The sequence below is a fragment of the Pteropus medius genome, unplaced genomic scaffold, assembly GCF_902729225.1.
Source record: "Pteropus medius unplaced genomic scaffold, Ma_sr-lr_union100, whole genome shotgun sequence".
NCBI classification, from domain to species: domain Eukaryota; kingdom Metazoa; phylum Chordata; class Mammalia; order Chiroptera; family Pteropodidae; genus Pteropus; species Pteropus medius.
Genome location: NW_024356336.1, coordinates 756,203 through 775,418, shown reverse-complemented (window position 1 = coordinate 775,418; position 19,216 = coordinate 756,203). Strand labels below are relative to the sequence as shown.

The following is a 19,216-nucleotide window of genomic DNA, read 5'->3' as shown; positions in this document are numbered from 1 at the left end:
AAAAGTGGAGAGAGGAGTGGTAAGTGGGCTCGCCCCTCCCTGGGATCACTAACTCAACGCGCCAGCGTTCAAGTGAATGGGAAGTCAGTGCATAGTAAGAACGGGCCCTGTACAGATGGGAGCATGCAGGGTTTCCAGGGGGACAGCAATTCCTGGGAGAAGCTGATCTGAAGAGCTCAATGTAGCAGATGAAGGAGAAAGGTCTTTCTTTGCTTCTATAAATGGTTATGTTTCTGGGAATCCCTGTGCAAACTCTCACCAGTTCCGCACACCAGAATGGTTTATGTTTTAGGTTTACCTAGAAGACAGTGATTTTTTTTTTTTTTTTTGGCCCCAGAACTTCTGTTTTAAGGAAAAGTATTCTGTTTCTTATAGAAGTCTAATCTCTCATTTAAAAAAGAAAAAGCAGTTTGCGGCCATGCCACCCTGAACAAGCCTGATCCTGTCTGATCTCGGAAGCTAAGCAAGGTCGGGCCTGCTCAGTACTTGGATGGGAGACCACCTAGGAAGACCAGGTGCTGTAGGCATAAAAAATAAGGGATTGTAAGCTGACAAGGTCTTTGCAATCTGTGAGGTCAACCAAGGGCTGCCTCGCCTAAAAAAAATAAATAAAATAAATAAAAATAATGAAAAAGAAAAAGCAGACCACCATTTACAGTGGTCTTGTGTGCTAGAAAGACACGATTTTATTTAATTTTTAAAAAGCATATTACAAAGTAAAGACCGAAGCAGCACAGAGGAAAATGGGGCGTCTCCTTGCACCATCCTTCTGTCTGTCCCTCCTCCTGGAGTGAGCTGCTGTGTACAGTTTGGTATAAAACATCCCAGACCTTGTTGCCTGGAGACCTTTTATTCTTTGCATTTACCTGGTATATAATTATATCTCTCATGCTGATCATTATTATAATTTTAACATAAATGGGCTTTCCCATAGGTAGAATGACCTACCACCCAAATTTGCCCAGGACTGAAGGGAGTTCCCAGGAAGAGGGTCTTTCCATTTAAAAACTGAAAGGTATAGATGTTGTGTTATGTTTTCCTTCAAACAGTGTCTTGGAAGATCTTTACAAGACATGATTTCTTTACTGACCTCTCCAAGTCTGAAGTGGAAAGACCCAGCCGATTCTAGTCCAGGTGATGAGAGGTGCAAACATGCCCAATCTGTGACGATTTGAGGAGCTTGGGGAAAGCATTTTATGTTTATGCAAAGGAGTGTATTTGCTTCTGCTCAGGTATTGTGTAAACTCTCTCCTACTTTGATCACCTTTAGATCTGAGATAAAAAGAGTATTACATGAGATACTTCATCTTTATGAGGAAATAAACATTTTAATCTTTTGAAATAGAGGTATCCTCAAAATCTTATTCCCGAGAAACTTTGGGATCCCTTATTCTAAAGCTCCTTCCGAATTTTGACTCAGGGATCCTTACTTCAGAGGAGAGTGGATTGTGCGTCTGTATTTGGGGAAGCCTGGAAGCATGGTCAGAAATCTTGTATTTTATCTGCTAACTTCATGCACACTACACATTCTATTCTAGTCGCCCTCTGTGTATGTTACAACAATAAGATCATTACTGTAGAGATAGCCTTCCGGGAAGCTACGCCGTGTTCCTTTTTTCTAGGGATCCAGGACTCCTTGTACTGGGCAGTCCAGGCGAGCATAGCAGAAACTTGAAGTCTCAATTATTGAGAAGTTGGCATGCACCAGGTGGTTATACACTAGGACAACTCGGTAGGGTGGGGGTGTTATTTACTCCATTCCACGTACAAGGAAACCAGAATTCAGAGAATTTCTGTGACAGGCTCAGGTTAATCAGGTGACAAACAGCAGAGTCTCCAGCCAGGTCAGCCTCACACCCGAAGTGCTGGTCTCAACCTCTCTGGGCTCCAGCACACCTTAGCACCCTCACCTGTGCTGGGGCCCTGGGAGACACCCACACTCTTCACTTAGCCTGGGGTTTTATGTCACTCTAGTTGAACTCACTGTTTCAAATTAAACCATCGGTGAGAGTGACATGAAAAAACAACCCTGAACACACTTCCCTTTCTATTTGGAAATAAATGAGTCATGGGCTCTACTGGTAACTAGAATAATTCGTTAGTGGAAAACACCCCCCTTAGCAGGCTCTCCCTACTTATTCTAAGGAAGGCTGTGGTCTCTGATTGTCACACTTCCAACAAAGTGGTGCCATTGGGGCTTTCCTGTTTGGAACGATAACCCATGCAAGGTGGGGAAGGGGCTCTGGTTCTAAGCAGTTTGGGAAATAATGGGCTGCCTGTGGGGAATCTGCCTCCAACACTCTTCCTCTACCTTCCTGCCCGGGCACCTTTGCCTGGCTAAACCACACTCCTTCTGTCTCAGCAGAAGCATCCTACTTTGAGAAAACGTTCTCTCACTTTTCAGACCAAGGCAGCGTCCCCAGTTCCGTGTACAGCACAGGCTTCTCTTTTGGGGCGATTCTCCTGGCTGTGCCCTTAACGTTCATCTGTGCTCTTACATGGTGAGATAGTAGTCGCTTGTGGGCAGTGCCATTCCCGTGCTATCTGCTCCATGTCTCCAGCAGCCAGCACCACACCTTGCAGGTGCCCAGGAAATCCCCACTGACAGATGAGTGAATGGTTGAAGAAGACAGATTCCCAGCACAGAAGGAGCAGAGGGGAAGGAGGATGGAATTCCATCTGCAAAAGGGGCCCAGGGCCTTGGGTGTGTGGGACAGTCCACTTTAACAATTTCCTCAGGGATGATTCAAGGGAGACACTAGCAGAACAGATGACCCTGATTAGCCTTTGAGATGGTGGGACAAGTTTTCCACTGGAGGTAGGAGACTTGCTCCTGTCACATTTCTCCAGGGCAGGGGCTGGTCTAGAATCATTCGGGCCAGTTTTGCCTGGGGCAGCAGATCAACCCTATCAAAAGATCAATTGGCTCACAAGCCATTAATTGAACACCTACAGTGTGCCAAGCACCTGGAAATGCACCTTTTAAAGTCAACACTCCAGGAGTACCCTGGGACTTTTTGGTAATCTGAGCCTTTTCCTGAGTGGCGGAGAACTGAAATTCATACTTTTCTCAAATGTGTTTTCCTCCCGGAAGTTCCCAAATCAGTGGCCCCTGCTGCTGCACGCCTGCTGGGCTCTAGGATCTAGTGGTGTGGGGTTTGACATAAGACTACAGGGATGTTGATGTTTTGATGTCTTATGCAAACCGCATTTGCTGGGATTCTCTAGAGACCCAGTTGCTCTGACATGTGATGAGTTTGAGAACTGCTGGTTCTCTCTTGGTCTCATTTCCAGGCTTCTGATTCTACCCATTTTAGAGGGTAGCCAGTTAATCAATTGAATCAACAACCTGCTCACCTCCACCTATTACAAATCTAGGCTTCGGAGTCAGGCAGAGCAGGCTTGCATTCCATGCACCTCCAGCGTGTGTGACTTTAGGCAAGTCACTCCCCCTTCTCTGGGCATTGGTTTTTCATGCCTGATCTGTGAAATGGGGTAATAATAATAATAATAATACTGTGAAATGGATAAGAATAATACTTTCCTTGTAGGGCTGCTGTGAGGTGTAAACGAGATTCTGGATGCAAAACATTTGTTAAAATGGAAGGTGTCGTTTTATTAGTATAAGGCTCTTTAATTAGTGTTTGTAGTTAGGGAATAACAGAGAACAGAGTCTCTTAGAAGTGGGGTTTGCAGTTCTCCCTGAGCATTTGTCCTCTGGGGTAAGAAAGTGACATCACACCAGCATACTTGGTCACAACCGCAGGGGAAGTTGACATTTTGTAGTATACAAGGGTATGTGCCTTCTCAACTCTTACAGTTTGCAGGGAGGTATACCTCCCTCCACTGTCACCTGAAGATTGTCATATCTTCTTCAGATACAAAAGTATTAAAGAAAAATGTTATTTTTCATAATAGAACCAATTTGCTAATTATTGCTCCTTAGTATCTTTGGCAGAGTGCTCGTGTTTAGCCAGCAGTTATTAATTCACCATCTAGCATGGTGCCAAGAGCTAATTCTGCTTGAGATGTCCTGCCCCCTTAGCAAGCCGGTGAACTATTCTTCAAAGCCCCAGGGCAGATGTCTTCTCTTAGCTCTCCCTCCTGCCCATCTCCATCCCTGTAAGGAGTTCTCTTTGAACTGCCTTCCAGATACGGCTTTTCCTGATTCTGGGATTCTAGCAGCTAGGTCTTGATTTGAAAGGCTTTTTCTGTATTTGGGCAGAACTCTCCTTTCTCCCCCAAAATATATCCCAGGAGAAGAACCCCAAGTCTAGAGAAGTAGTTCTGTTATTATTTCTTAGTCGTATTTTTGTTCTTTAAGAGTGGACATAGATTTAAAAACAAGCCCATGGCTCTACAAAACCAAACAGAATACCCTGACAGTCACTTCTCAGGTCTGCTGACTTGGGACCTTCCTCGGGATTTGTGCACACAGAACAAGAAAGCGTGAGGATGAGGAGTGGCAGGCTTCCAAGTGAGGCCACCTGGGTCCTAAACGTGTGAACTTGGGGAGTGACGGAGGCTGTTTCCTCACCTCACCATAAAAAGAGAGTGAGAAGTGCTATGTATTGCAGAGGGTTGCAGGGTCAAGTTGAGATGACGCATGTGAAGCTTCGTTATCTCAACTTGACCCTGCAACCCTCTACAATACATAGCACTTCTCACTCTCTTTTTATGGTGAGGTGAAGAAACAGGCTAATGGTCAAGCAAAGCTAATGACACAGAAAAACACTCCCTATGTTTTATTAGGAATCACTTTCTATTCCCTACAGCACTCCTAACATTTTCTTTCTTCTCTTCCTTAACCCCTATGTTGGCATTTAAAAAGTCTTCTCTCTAAATAACATAAAAAGTGACACCCCCTACCCACATCCCACCCACTGCCACAAACACGGAGTCCTTGGGAATGTCCCCATTGGAACAGGGAACGGATGAAAAGTTAGTTCAAGCTGGCTCGTGCTGAAGCCCCTGAGATTTCTCCCCTTTGGGAACGTGCCTGCCCTGCAGTGCCCCTCCTCAAGCAGCTCGTGGCTGGATCCCTGAAAAGCCGAAGTGAGTCCTGGGACTGTCCCTGATGTGGGGAGCTGAGCTGGGTGATCCTTAGGGAGTGGCCCTTATGCCTGACACACTGGCGCCCGTGAACCAAATATAAGTCCATTCGTAGGAGAGGACCCTTACAGCAGAACCACACTCCTAGTCGCCTGCCTCTTTCCATTTTGATGCACCAAGAAGGGGAAGGTTGTGTTTAGTGACTAAATGGATCTTGGTTGATCCTCCCAATAATTCTGAGGAGGACGAGGCTGGGTATTTTCCAGAAGGGGAAACTGAGATTTAGAGAGGGGGTGTGACTTACTGAGATAACACTCTATGGATGGCAGAGCATCACGGTGGGTGACGTGATGATCGCTAATGGCAGTCACTAAGATGAGCTGCACCAGCACCCCATGTGGGTGATCACATCAAACTCTCGACAGCTCTATCTTGTAAGTCCATCCTACTTTGCAGATCAGCCGCTTAGGGCTCAGAGAGGGTATTGAATTTGCCCAAGGTTCATTCACCCTGTGAACCCAGGTCAGTTTCTAGGGCACCTAGCGAGATGCCCACGGACAGTGGATTTTGCTGTGAATGATGCCTTAGTATGGAAGGAACACTGGCTTGAAGCTGGGACTTTGGTGCTGAGTGTGGCTGTGCCGCTAATTTCATGTGTGACCTCTGGCCTCTGTTCATCTATGAAACAAGGACACCAGACTTGCAAATTATCCCCCACCCCTTAGGTTGCAGATTGGAGCAGGTAACTTTTTGGGAAACACTGCGACCAGTGATACCCCTGGCCCCTTGGGCTGGAATATAGGTTAAAGTAGCCCCTAGTCAGCTTTAAATACCCTGTCAGCCTCACGTGGTTGTTCTTATTACCTTAATTATCCGTGAATTTGCGAAAGGACGTTGCGCTGTTGCTTACCAGCAGGAGGGTTCTTGACCACTGCTCTTCCTCCTGATACTTTTGCTTTTCTTCCCAACTTGGCCAAACCCAGGCTCTGCTGAGACTTGCCTCACCTCCAAGCAGGTGTCTGACAAAGATGACCTTATAGAAACAGGAGGCTGCCTCAGTCTGGTTTTCCTGTTTATATGGGGCTCTCGTGATTTCGGGAGTGTTTAAAACATACTCTAGAGACACAGAGTTGGGCAAGGGGGTGATTGCATGAGCAGAGAAGTAGGCCTAAGTACAGGAATGTGGCAAGCCGAAGGGAGGTGGCCCTATGGGCTGGCAACCCCCTAACAGCGTGGACAGCCTCTTAAGTACCAGAGCTTGAGGCCAGACAAGGGCTGAGCGAGGACCATTGGGAATGGCTTCTAATTACAGGTGACAAATAAGGGCATGTACTGCACAGATGCCTTGGAAGAAAACTTGTATGTGTTGGAGCACTGGCTGTCCAAACTCCTCCCCCATGGCCTGATGCACACCACCAGCCTCCTGCTGAAAGGTGACACTCCACAGGCCCGGTTCCCTTAGTCACTCTGTGGGCACGTATCAGACCCACATGAGAATGGAGCCGGTGGCTGTGTCCTCAGTGACGGTAAGTGGCAGCAAGCTCTCAGGAGTTCATCTTGGTAGGAGAAAAAGTCTGAGTGTGAAACAGGATTGCTGATTGAACGCTGACGTTCTGCCCTCACTCTCTTAAAGACCTTGATAGGTAGGATGTGGGCAGGGGAAGCTGGAAAACAAACTCATGACCCCCGTGCTTTCAAGCCCTCATTTGGCTGCTGGCCAGGACTTGTTGGAGCGGAGTGGTGTCCTGCATTCATTATGGCCAGGGCTGTGATTGCCCTGGTATCCAGCAGCTGTTGCTTGGGTTCATTTTGCAAGAAATAAAAATAGTGTTGACCGGTGCTTGGTTTTCGGGTCAGCTGAGTTATTTCAGTGAAGGCCTACAGCTTGGCATGGCATGGTCCACAAAGGTTCATTGGAAGGACCCTGGCTTTTCCTGCCCATGGAACAAACTACATGCGCGATGCTCCTCAACTACTGCGCCTGTCTAGCATTGTTGCTTTGCATGTCACTGTGCTGTTCTATCATCTTCCATGTACGAGGCCAGGTGTCTGGTTTGAGGATCGTATCCATGTGCTCATGGTAACACCCTCCTTTGTTTGGAATTAATTATATCCAGTTTTGGTGGTGAGGCAGTGGGGAAGGTATGGGTGCTGGGCCTGCTTTTGAGTGAAGTCGAGGTACCGAGCTTCCCTGGGCCACAGTTTACCAAACTGTGAAATGGTACTAAAATAATGACGATAGCAATAATATCCATCAATTGTTTTGAGGATTGGAAGCTTGAAGGCACTCTATAATCTTGATGTTATGTCTGTGTAAATGCCGTCTATGTTTATATGTTATTCGAAGAGCAACTGTGAGGCAGGAAAATGGGGCAAGAATTAGTGTCTCCACTTTATAGATGAGGAAACGGAGGCTCAGAGGTTTCTTTGGAAGCTTTCTCAAACCACTCCCCCATTTGTCTCTGGGTACTTCCTTGAGAAAGTTCTCGTGTGGTAATCTTGCTGTTCCATGTCATTACTCTGAAGAGGGAAAGACCCTGAGGATTTCGTGGAAGTACCTCTTGCAAGGTAGGTTTGGGGTGTTAGATCGACTGGCCTCTATCAGAAGGACACCAGATCTTCAAGGATTTGCAGAGTGAGAGAGGGCCCAAACTGGGGAGAACTGCTCGTCACTCCATTCATTAGAGCTTCCAGTGCAGAGCGAGGCAGCTTCACCTACCATTCTTCCGTGTCCATCTTGCCCATTTGCCTGTCTGCTCAACCCCTCTCCAGGCGCCACCTATCCATCCTTCCACCCACTGTCCTAGTCAACCATCCTTTCCCCCAGCCAGCCAGGATTTCATGAGCAAGTTCCCAGAGAGCTTACATAATACAAAACTTGCTTAGTTTGATTGGTTTTCCAGTGGAAATCAATGTAAAAAGATTCATTCTCGGGGTTTCTAGGTCTCAAATTATTGTAGCATATTTTTGCCTTGCTGGGGCAGAGGGATGCCCAGCATTTCGATTTTATGCATTCATTATTTCTTATATCTCACAATTTCAAATGTGCACATTTAAAATGTGTCTAAAATTGATCACATTGGTATAAGGTGTCCTGCTTGACACTCAACTGCACGGAGACACCCAGCTTGTTCCCCTGGCATTCCTGATATAGTTTCAGAAATTAGACCCTAAAATCAAAATTCTAGCTCACCTTAATCCATCAGTTGGTGCTCAGTGTATGTGCATGGATTTATCATTCATTTGATAAACAGCTTTTAAGCACCTACTATGTACTAAGCACCAAGCTGGCTACAAGAATCCAGAAATGAATGACAGCTGGTTCGTGTCCCCAAGGACCTGAGTGGACTAGTGAACAGGCCATTTCCACGCTGTGTTGTTAATGTCACCACGATGGAGTCTGTACCTGCTGGCCAACTCAGCCCAGGAGGCCTAGGCAGAGAGCTCAGTGAGAGCCAGCTGCAGAGTTGTGAAAGTGCTGGGCCTGTGTGTGGCCAGCAGAGGGTGTGAGAGGCGAGTGGCCCTTCTACCCTGGCATGCCCTCCTGCCTGGAGAAGATGTAGGACTCTAATCTGTTGGAGCTTCTGGGGAAGCCAGAATAGCCTTTGCAATATTTTCGATGATGCCATTTGCCAATTACTAGTTTAAATTTTTCCAAGGGCGTGTGTGAGCCAGCAATTTCAGGACTCTGACCTTTCTTGCTGATGCTTTTTAAACCTTTCTTTAGGACTTACTATGTGCAAGAGGTGAGCAAGAAATAGACCCTTTCTCCAGAAGCTCCCACCTCACCTTCTAGAAGTAGGAGGGAGGGAGGAGGTGTAGGAGTTAAGAGGAGTGGCTCTCACTAAGGGCACTTTTGCTCCCCAGGGACATTTGGCAATGTTTGCAGACATTTTTGGCTGTCACAACTGAGGGGAGTGTGCTACGGGCGTCTAGTGGGTATTGGCTAGAAATGCTGCTCAACATCTCACAGTACACAGGACAGTCTCCCGCCACAAGGAAGTCTCCAGCCCCAAATGTCAGTAGTGCTGTGGCTGAGAAACCTTGGGATAAGAGCAAGGCTTGGGCATCAGAAAGTTGGAGTGGTGCTATGAATACGTGTGTACCTTATTTTTTTTTTTTGTCCCTGTTTTTAGTTCTTTTGGAATATACCTAGGAGTGAAATTACTAGGTCATATTCTATGTTCAAATTTTTGAGGAATCACCAGACTTTTCTACAGCAGCTGTATCAATTTACATTCCCACCAGTATTGTACAAGAGGTCAGTTTCTCTACATCCTCACCAACACTTATTCTCTCTCTCTCTTTCTCTCCTCTCTCTCTCTCTGTCTCTCTCTGTCTCCCTCTCTCCCTGTCTCTCTCTCTCCCTCCCTCCCCCTCTCTCTCTATCACTCTGATTGTTGCCATCCTACCGGTGTGAAAGTGATATATTGTTTTGCTTTGCATGTCCATAATGATTAGGATGTTGAGCCCCTTTTCATGAGCTATTTATTGGCCATTTGTATATCTTCTTTGTTGAAATATTCAAGTCCTTTACTTATTTTAAAATTGGGTTGTTTTGTCTTTTTGTTGTTAAATGGTAAGAGTTTTTTTTAATATATTTTAGATACTAGGCCAGTACCAGATATTTGGTTTATAAAAATTTTCTCCCATTCTATATATTGGCTTTTCACTTTCTTGATACTCTTGTGATGTACGAAAGTTTTTAATTTTGATAAGTTCAATATGTATTTTTTCTTCTGTTACTCGTGCTTTTGATATCATATCTAAGAATCCACTTCCAAATCTAAGATCATGAAGATTTACCCCTGTTTTCTTTGAAGAGATCTATGTTTTTAGCTCTTGTACTTAGGTTATTGATCTACTTTGAATTAACTTTCGTATATGGTATGAGTTAGGAGTCCAACTTCATTTTTTTTTTTTTTTTTTTGCATGGAGAGATCAGTTGTCTCAGAACCATATGCTTAAGAGACTGTTCTTTCCCCATCGAATGACCTTGATACTTTGTGAAAAAGCAACTGGCCATGTATGGGTTTATTTTTGAACTTTCAATTCTATTTCATTGGTCTATATGCCTATCTTTATGCCAGTACCACTGTTTTGACTGTATGTAGTTTTGTAGTAAATTTTGAAATTGGAATTGTGAGTCCTCCAACTTTGTTCTTTTTAAAGATTGTTTTGGCTATTTGGTGTAATTGGTAGTCCCATAAGAATCTATATATTGCTTTGGGTAGTATGGCATCTTAACAGCAGTATATCATGAGATGCCTTTCCATTTATTTAGGTCTTTAATTTCTTTCAACAATTTCTGGTAATTTTCAATGTGTAAGTGTTTCACCTCCTTGGTTAATTTGTTCCTAGGTATTTTATTCTTTTGGATACTATTGTAAATGGAATTGTTTTCTTAATTACCTTTTTGGATTGTTCATATCTGATGGATGGAAACACAATTGTAGGATTTTGTGTGTTGACCTTATATCCTACAACTTTGCTTAATTTGTTTATTAACTCTATTAGGTTTCTTTTGTTGTTGGTTCTTTAGGGTTTTCTATTTAAAGGATCATGTCATCTGAGAATAAAGGTAGTTTTGTCTTTTCTGATTTGGATGCCTTTTATTTCTTTTTCTTGTCTAATTCCTCTGGTTAGAACTTTCAGTGCAATGTGGAATAGCAGTGGTGAAAGTGGGCACCCTGGTCTTATTCCTGATCTTAGGGAGAAAGCAGTCTGCCCCTGCTGAGTGTATACTAACTGTGGGTTTTTATAAATGTGCATTAGTACATAGACATTTCTTTCTGTTCCTAGATTTCTGAGTGTGTTCATCGTGAAAGGGTGCTGGATTTTGTCGAATGTTTTTTCTCTGTCAATCGAAATGATCGTGTTTTTTTTTTCTTTTGTTCTATTCATGTGATTTATTACATTGGATTACCCTAACATTTCTTTAAAAGGAAACTTGATGACCTTAAAAGAAAAAAATCCATCTGATACTGTGTATTACCTAGAAAATACCTTTGACAACATTTCAGCGAACTCTGTTGCCCAAAGCGTGTACCATGTGCACTGTGTAAGTTCTGAGAAATCTTGAGAACTGTTCTTCTTCCTTTAAGAACATTGTGTTGAAACTGCAAGAGAAAAAAACCTTTTAGATACTAAATTGGTATGCTTAAGCTTTGTGATCCTGCTTTTTTAATGCTTCTAGGATATGATTATGGCAAATTAATTTAGAAATTTCAGCATGTTCAGGTTGTGTTTTTGTTTATTTGCTTTGTAGCAATATTTCTTTCAAGTAACAATCTGCTTATTAATAGGGCAGAGTTAGCGTGGTGGGAAGAGGCATGGGCTAGAAATCAGAATAGAAATGAATCTGGATTCTTTTATTTAACAAAATTCTTAAGCTTGCACTTTATACCAGGCACTGTTCTAGACCCTGGAATAGAACAGCATCCCCTTGGTCTTGTTGAGCATTCATTCTGGTTTAAGCATACCTCACGTCAGGTGTACTAGCGCAATGAAGAAAATAAGGCGAGGTGCCCTTCCTCCTTCCAGGACCATGATGACGATTATGATAATAATACAGTGATGATGGTGATGAAGATGATGATGACAGAAGCAATAGCCTCCTTATATCTACAAATTCGAATATAGCGAAGTCTTTCTTTTGGATAACAGCTTTATTCATACACCATACAATGCCCTCGTGTTAAGTGTACAATTCAGCGGTGTTTAGTGTATTCATAGAGTTGTGCAACCATCAGCACAATCAATTTTAGAACATTTTCAACACTCCAAACAGATAACCTGTACCCTTTAGCTCTCACCCCTATCTCACAGGCCTTAGGCAACCACTAATCTTCTATCTCAATGAATTTGTCAGTTCTGGGCATATCATACACATGAAATCTTTTGTGACTGGCTTCTTTCACTCAGCATAGTGTTTTTGAGATTCATGCATGTAACATGTATCAGTGTGTCATTCTTTTTTTATGGCTTAATAATATTCCATTATATGGATGTACCACACTTTATCCATTCATCAATTAATGGACATTTGGATTGTTTCTATTTTTTGGATATTTTGATGCTATAACAGAGTCCTTTAACAGACATTTCATTTAGATCTTTCTCACATGCATGTTTATGATTTACAGTGAACATGAATTAGTATACGTAAATTAGAGATGAGAAACTGAGATTCAGAGGGGTTAAGGAATTTTCCCGAGACCACAACACATTATATAGGCAGAGCCAAGAGGAGAATCCCTTCTCCACTCTCTGTTCAATGCTTCTCCCCTCTGGCTCTCTTGGCCTAATACATAGAATCTCAACTGCCCCTCTCCAGCTCCTTTAAGAGAGAAATAACTCAGTTATGTAGTCACTAAATTGCCTCTTTTTTTCCTCCCTACAGGTTTTTGAATGATCCTGGTTTTTTTATCTTGTCTGATATTCTCTTACCTCACCTTTTCCTTGTTAAAAATCTGGGGGAAAATGACGGACATCAAGGCAGTCAGAGAGAAATCAGAGGCAAACTTCGTCCCAAGTCAGGAGCCCTTTCCAGCCTCCGACAGCTCAGAAGAGCCACTGCAGAAAAATGGCGACAGCAGCTCTCTGCCAGAGACTCCTAACCAGGCTGAGCTGGCCTCTCACAAAGGTCCCAAAGACGCTTGTCAGCAAAGAACCTCCAAACCACCCCTACATCGGAATCCCCCAAGAAATTCTGTTCCCTCCAGTGATGACTCCCCAGCCAATGGAACAGGGACCCAAGGCCTTGAGGCTCTGGATACCAGTGGTCTGTCCTCACCAGCCAGGTCCCAGGGCCAGCGAGCCAGACCCCTTTCTGCAGAAGACAAGAAGCAGGCACACATCAAGAGGCAGCTGATGACCAACTTCATCCTGGGCTCCTTTGATGACAACTCCTCTGATGAGGACCCTGGCCCTGGCTCATTCGGAGAATCTTCCCGCAGGGGCAGCCGGGCCAGCCTGGGAGCCCTGTCCCTGGAGGCTGCTCTGACATCAGGCGACTCCGAGACCCCTGCCCCCACTATAAGGTAATGTGCCCTTTGTCCTTGTAACCAGGAGGGAAGAGCAGCATTGGGGTAGGGTCTCACCCTTTTCCGCACAGTCAAGCCATCCACTGATGCCAACACTTTCAAGGTGACTATTTGAAAGACAGGAGACATTACCCTTCCCTTCTTTCCTTTTCTGTTATCAAAATCATTTATTGAGTATCTATTGCATGGACAGGGTCCATTGCCAGGGAAAGATGTACACTCTTGTACAAGATCCCTAGTCGGGGAAGATGACCTTGCATGTAACTAACTTAAGCCAAATGAGCTAAGGCCGGCAAGAGCCACAAGGGATGATGGGAGCACGGAGGGTGGGATGGTTTCCTAGCCTCCTAAAGAGACATTCGTTTGTTTGTTTATTTGTTCGTTCGTTTATTCATTCATGCATTCAACAGGTAGGTAACAACTGAAAAGTATGCCTTTCCTCAGTGATGTCTAAAGAGCAGAAGCTCAAATACTGTAGCCATATTTGTCAATTTGATTGTTGGAAACAAATACCTATAGGTCCGTTACAGGTGGATGTGTCTATCCCAGGCACGCAGGTGGTGGCTTTTTTGTTTGTTATCAGGCTTTGCCACCTCCACTCCCAAATTACACATGGAATACAGTAGGTCCAGGAAAAAAAAACAACTTGGGAAACATAGGAGAAAACAGAGAGAAGAAAAGAGGCACCAACTATAACTTTGCCAGCCATGGAGAACTCTGCTCCCTTCCAGTGTTCTTTCCTCCTTCCAGTTTGTCTTCCCTGGGGGTGGAATCTTGCTGGCTATTCTTTTAAGCAGCTCTTGTGCTCACTCTACCAAAATGAAAAACCTGGGGAAAGAGACAGGCTCTCTTCCATCTATTCCATGACTGGAAGTAGGAGATAGAGAAAAAAAAAAAAAACACACACAAGGGTTCCCTATGCTGATGATCTTCTGGGAAGACTATTTTGAGCTTCTGGAACGATTAACGGAAGAGAAGGCCTCAGGGTCTGGTACAAAGAGCATATAGTCTTTAGAGTCAGAACCCAGAGTTGGGTTTAGCCCTTGGCTCTGCCACCCCCTACTGTGTGACCTCGGGCATGGCACCTTACCTCTCCCAGTCTCTTATCTTTCATCTTCGAAATGTTGAAGGGATTAGATAGGATAATGTTTGTAAAGTATGCACAGTTTGGTGCATAGTAGGTGCTTAATAAGCAGTAGATTCCTCCCCAGCGCCTTTCCTGGGCTTGTCCTTTGGCCACCAGCACCCACCACTCGAATTTACTTAGAGCTTCCTCACCCCCCTTCTACCTACAGTTTGTATAAATTGCCCAGTTATCCCTTCTAACAATGGTACAAGGCTAGGGGCAGATTCCCATTTTACAAATGAGAAAACCAAGGCTCAGAGAAGTGAAGCAGCAAGATCACACGCAGTTAGGAAGTGGCAGAGCCAAGTTTGAAGGCCATGCCCGTTAGACTGCAGAACCCAGGTTCCACTATGCCTTAGTGTGCCCTCTCCAGTAATCTTCAACATTCTTTCCCCTCCAAACCCCATTCTTTCCCTCGATGTGGCAATTTCAGCAGGGGATTAGAGAAAACCAGTTTATTGAACCCAGTCACCGAAACTGGCGAACATCAGAGATTCTTAGAAGTGGATGTCCAGTCAGGGGTTGTTAACTGGTATCGAAGAGGGATGGTAAGATACTTTTATCACAATAGTTTCAGCAGGAAACAAGACAGATAGTCCTAGCTCTGAGATGGGAAATGTACAAATAAACAAGTAAGCTGATAACATAGTTTCTAAGTGTGTCCAATGCCAAGAAGGAAACAGGGTACAGGAGAGGGAATACCTGAGGGGATCTATTTTAGAAAGACAGGTGGGGTGAGGGAAGAGCCCTTGGAAGAGGCAACTTTCAAACTAGACCGGAGCAAATTTCTGCCATGATGGAATGTTCTAGAATGAAATATTCTAGAACTGTGCATCTAATATGGAAGTCACTAGTCACATGTGATTATTAAGATCGAATTGTGGCTGGTGTGACTGAAGAACTGAATTAAAAAATTTAATTTTAATTAACTTAAATTAAAATTAAAGTCTCATGTGGCTGCTGGTTACTGTATTAATGCAGACCCAGCCCTAATGGGTAAGGAGGAACCAACTGTGCGAATTATTTCTGCTGGTGCTGATTAAGAATTTATCAAGCCAATACATCATCATTATTATTATTCTCATCTCAGAAAGTTGTAAGGAGTAAATGAACTACCATTTCTAAGGTACTTAGCAAGAGAATAAAGCCTTCAATAAAAGGTTAAAATATGGGTGGGAGGCAGCTAGTCTCCCAACTTTCTACTCACTGTCTTCCATCACCATTTTGAGAGGTCTGTTGTTTTGGGCTTAAACCACAGCTTTGTTGAGCTGGTGAATTTATGAAGGCAAGAGATATTTCACTGAGAGCCTGTCTGCATCGCCGTGAGCTGAATATTTAGTGAATTTTCTGCCCATGTATCTTCATTGCATAGAAACTTACATATAATTTAGGTAAATCATTTATTGTACCTTGTCCCAGCAAAAGGGGGTGGGTGGACAGAGGTATCTCTTTCCGTAAACCGGAGGCACCAAACATTGAGACGCAGGCACACTGTGGGGTAGTGGGAGATACAAAGGTTGGTGATGGGCACAGAGAGGACCTCTGTGCTTTGTGACCTCGGGCGGGTCCCTAACCCTCTCTCAGCCTCCAGTGCCTCATCTGTAGCATGAGGAGGCTGGCCCAGCCCCCTGAGGTGTGACCACTGGTCACAAAACTCACTGTATACACAATTCTTTTGTTCCAAGTCGATGTGTTTTTCAAAGTTGGGAATTTAGAATTTTCGCATCCGGGGCAACTTGGGTAGTTCTGCTGGTGCCTCCCAAGATACTGGCATTTCCATGAGGAGTATTTCCAGCCCCCAGAGTCTCGGCATTGGGGGCCTCCTTGTTCCTTTTTTCTAATGAGTGAGACTCTTATGTGGATGTATCTTTGGAGAGTCAAGGCTTAGACACTTGTCCTAGTGCTGCTGTCTTTGGGACTCGGCTACATAAAAAAAATGACTTCAAAACCTGTGTGTTCCAGCCAGTTTCAAACAATATATCAAAACGAGGCTGAGTGTTTTGTTTTCCTGTTGTAGAGTTTTCAGTTTTGGTGTTTTGGCACCTTTGGGGACCTCAGTAACCATTTTTCTGTTGACCCTTCTGCTCACACCACTGGTAGGGCCTTGGGCCAGCTCTCTGAATGGATGTTCAGGGGGACCCCTACCCCCACCCAAAAAAAACCCTCCAGAGTGTTGCTTTGTGGAGGGCCACTGCCTGGCTGCTTCTCTTATACAGGGTAGTGACACCCATTCCTGGGGCCCCTCAGGTCAAATGCTCAGGCCAGTTTTGGATGTGAGTTACTGAGTGCCAGGTGAGAAGGCTGGTGTGCTGCCTGCAACTAGCTGGAGCATTGAGGAAACGAAGCCTGATATAAGAAAGCAAACATGATGACAAAAAGTCCCTGTAGTTCTAGAAAGTTCTCTTTATTATTATCATATTTTTCCCTGATAAGCTGCTCAATAGTCTGGATCCCCAGGCAAATCTCCTAATCTTTTGGGCCCAGTTTCTGCAAAACAGAAGAGAGTAGGGGTTTGGGCTAGTCCTTCCAGCCCTGCACTAACTCCTCTCCTAGTTTTCAGATATAAAACAGGCTTGGGGAGTTTATTCCAGGGCTTTGCGCTCACTCACATGGAAACCAAAGGAAAGAAGGGATGTATGTCTGTGGATCTTTAAGCAAAGAAGGGATGTATGTCTGTGGATCTTTCCTGCTTCCTGTAGTTTCCTCAGTTACCACTTGGCCTCTGTGCCACCCTGAGGTCCACCCTGTGGCCCACCCTGGCCTCTTCTTGCCATGCACCACCTGGGAGAGTGGCTAGGCCAGGGATAGAAAATGCTCATGTTTAATGTTGTGGTTTGGGAGGAAGTTCTTTTTGAAGCCGTCTGCAAAGGGACCTTTTTCTTCTCCCTGTGCCCTCCCATCCCAGAATACTCACAGTTGCAGCTTCATTCTGGGCCTTTGTCCTTGCTATGACCTCTGAACTGGAATGCTCCCTCTTAACCTATGCCCTAGACTTGCCGCCAGGGCCTGCTCCACAGCGTGTGACCTATGCAGTTACCCAGGGCCTTATGCACTTGGTTGTGTGCTCGACTGTCATCCTCTTGAGATTCTTAATAACTTTTGAACAAGGGGCTCCCCTTTTTGTACTGAGCCCGGTAAATTCTGTAGCTGGTCCTGCCTCCACCTCCAGCTCTTGGCCCACCAAAGTCATCCCCTCTGAGGGCCTTCCCTGCCCCGCTACCTTTAAAGTATTCCCCTCATGCCCCAGTTTCTTGATCCATCCCTTTTGATGTGTTTTCACAATACTTAATCACTCCTTGAGATTATGTCTTTAATTTCCTTATTTGTTTACTTGGCTCTTACCCGTCTCCTGCACTGGACTGTAGGCTCCATGAAAACAGGGCCATGTTTATGGGGTCTCCACTTTTCCCTACTACCTAATGTGGTTTCATGGCAGATTTTGGATAAATATTTGCCAAATGCATGAATGAAATGAGCAACCCAGACTCGCCAAAGACAAAATTCTGTGTTTCTGGGGCACGCAAAACACTTGATGAATGAGTCTGGAAGTGGATAGGCGAAATGGATGAGTGAGTAAATAAATAGATGCATGAATGAACAAATGAGTAGGCATTTTGTTGCTGCTCTATATCAGCAGTAGAATTTTTGTTTTCATAAAATTCTTTTTGCATACATCTTGTGACTTTGTAGACTAGTTCTGGGGTTAAACTATTTTGAATTTTTCTTCTGTCTTTAATACAGTTGTGTAATCTCCCCGTTCCTTTCCATCCTCCCTCCTGATAAGAGCTGGCTAAGATTATAGAACCAATGCCTTTGTGCTGTCTGTTCAGCCCTCCTCCCCGCCACCCTGTGCCTTCCCTGCCATCATTCTCTTCCCTTTTGGGTTCATCTCAGGCCAGCAGGTGGGACTTGGCCTTTTCTTGGACTTGGAAACAGTTCCCACAGGTTAGAATTCCCATGCAACCCTTAGAAATAGAGCTGATGAGAACATGACATAATGTGGCAAAATAGATGCTCACATACTAAGAAATGAAGGTTACAGGGTTATCTTATTTTGTTTAATGAGCAGCAGTGTAGTTAGGGCATAATGGGCCTGGGGTGATACCAAGTTCAGAGCTGCCCCTTACAAGTTTGTTACCCTAATAGTTCTGCCCTGTGAGGTGCATGTGTGGACTGAAGTGGGGTGAGACAGGTTCAGGATTCCACAACTCAGTCCTGAAATTTAAAGTTATGAAACTCAAGTTTATAAATTGATGGTGAACTCATTTAGCAGCAAACTTGCCTGGAATAGTTGCAAAGTTATTCATAATCTTTATTTATTCCATTTTTTGTGTGAATTTGCTACTGAAATATTAACCTGAAAATGTATAACATAAAGCTATACCTACCCTCCCCCCCAAATTCCCCAGTTCCAAAGCACATCAGGCCTTGGAAGTTTTGGATAAGGGATTTTGGACCTGTATGTAACATACTTAGAACATTCCCGGCACATAGCAAGCACAAAAAAATGCTTGCCCTTAACAAATGTGTGGATGTGGCTGGGAGACTGGAGGAATGTCTCCAAATAATTAATAACCATTGTCTTTATGAGGCACGATTATAAATAATTTAAGTTTTCTTCTGTGTTTTCTAACCTTCTACTGTAAATTTTGTTATAACAAGTTTTAACAATGTTTAATAATAAAACATTGTTAAAAAATACTGGGGGGTGGGTAGTGAACCGGTCATCTCACTTCCTAGATAAGAAGCTGAGAGGTTCAGGGGTCCGTCCGAGGTCTCCCAGCAAAATCACCATAGACCCAGAGTGCCATTTGAACTCAGACCCTCAGCAGATACAGATTAGAAAGTGGTCTGTGGGGGAAAAAAAGTGGTCTGTGAACTCCCAGTGTTGATGTTGCCAGCTGATCTGGGCTCCAACAAAGGCACCTCCATTAACTTTCTAACTTGTTCTTTCCATTAGTGGGAAGAGTTAGGAGACAGGGCAATTTATGGG

At 44.3% G+C, this 19,216-nt stretch overlaps 1 protein-coding gene and 1 pseudogene across 4 annotated transcripts in view; both read left to right on the top strand.

The window, feature by feature from the left end:
- The window catches only part of ACACB (acetyl-CoA carboxylase beta), a 103,263-nt gene that overhangs the window by 4,583 nt on the left and 79,464 nt on the right, over positions 1-19,216 (top strand). Inside the window, exons 2-3 of one of the 4 annotated variants that reach the window (XM_039861771.1) lie at positions 1,050-1,232; positions 12,455-13,094. In XM_039861771.1, coding sequence (XP_039717705.1) covers positions 12,463-13,094 — 632 coding nt within the window. In that variant the 5' untranslated portion in view covers positions 1,050-1,232; positions 12,455-12,462. Of the gene's footprint in view, positions 1-1,049; positions 1,233-6,437; positions 6,579-12,454; positions 13,095-19,216 lie in introns of those variants that run through there. The other 3 variants (XM_039861772.1, XM_039861770.1, XM_039861769.1) reach the window with 3 other exon arrangements.
- LOC120602054 (uncharacterized) lies at positions 409-527 on the top strand (annotated as a pseudogene).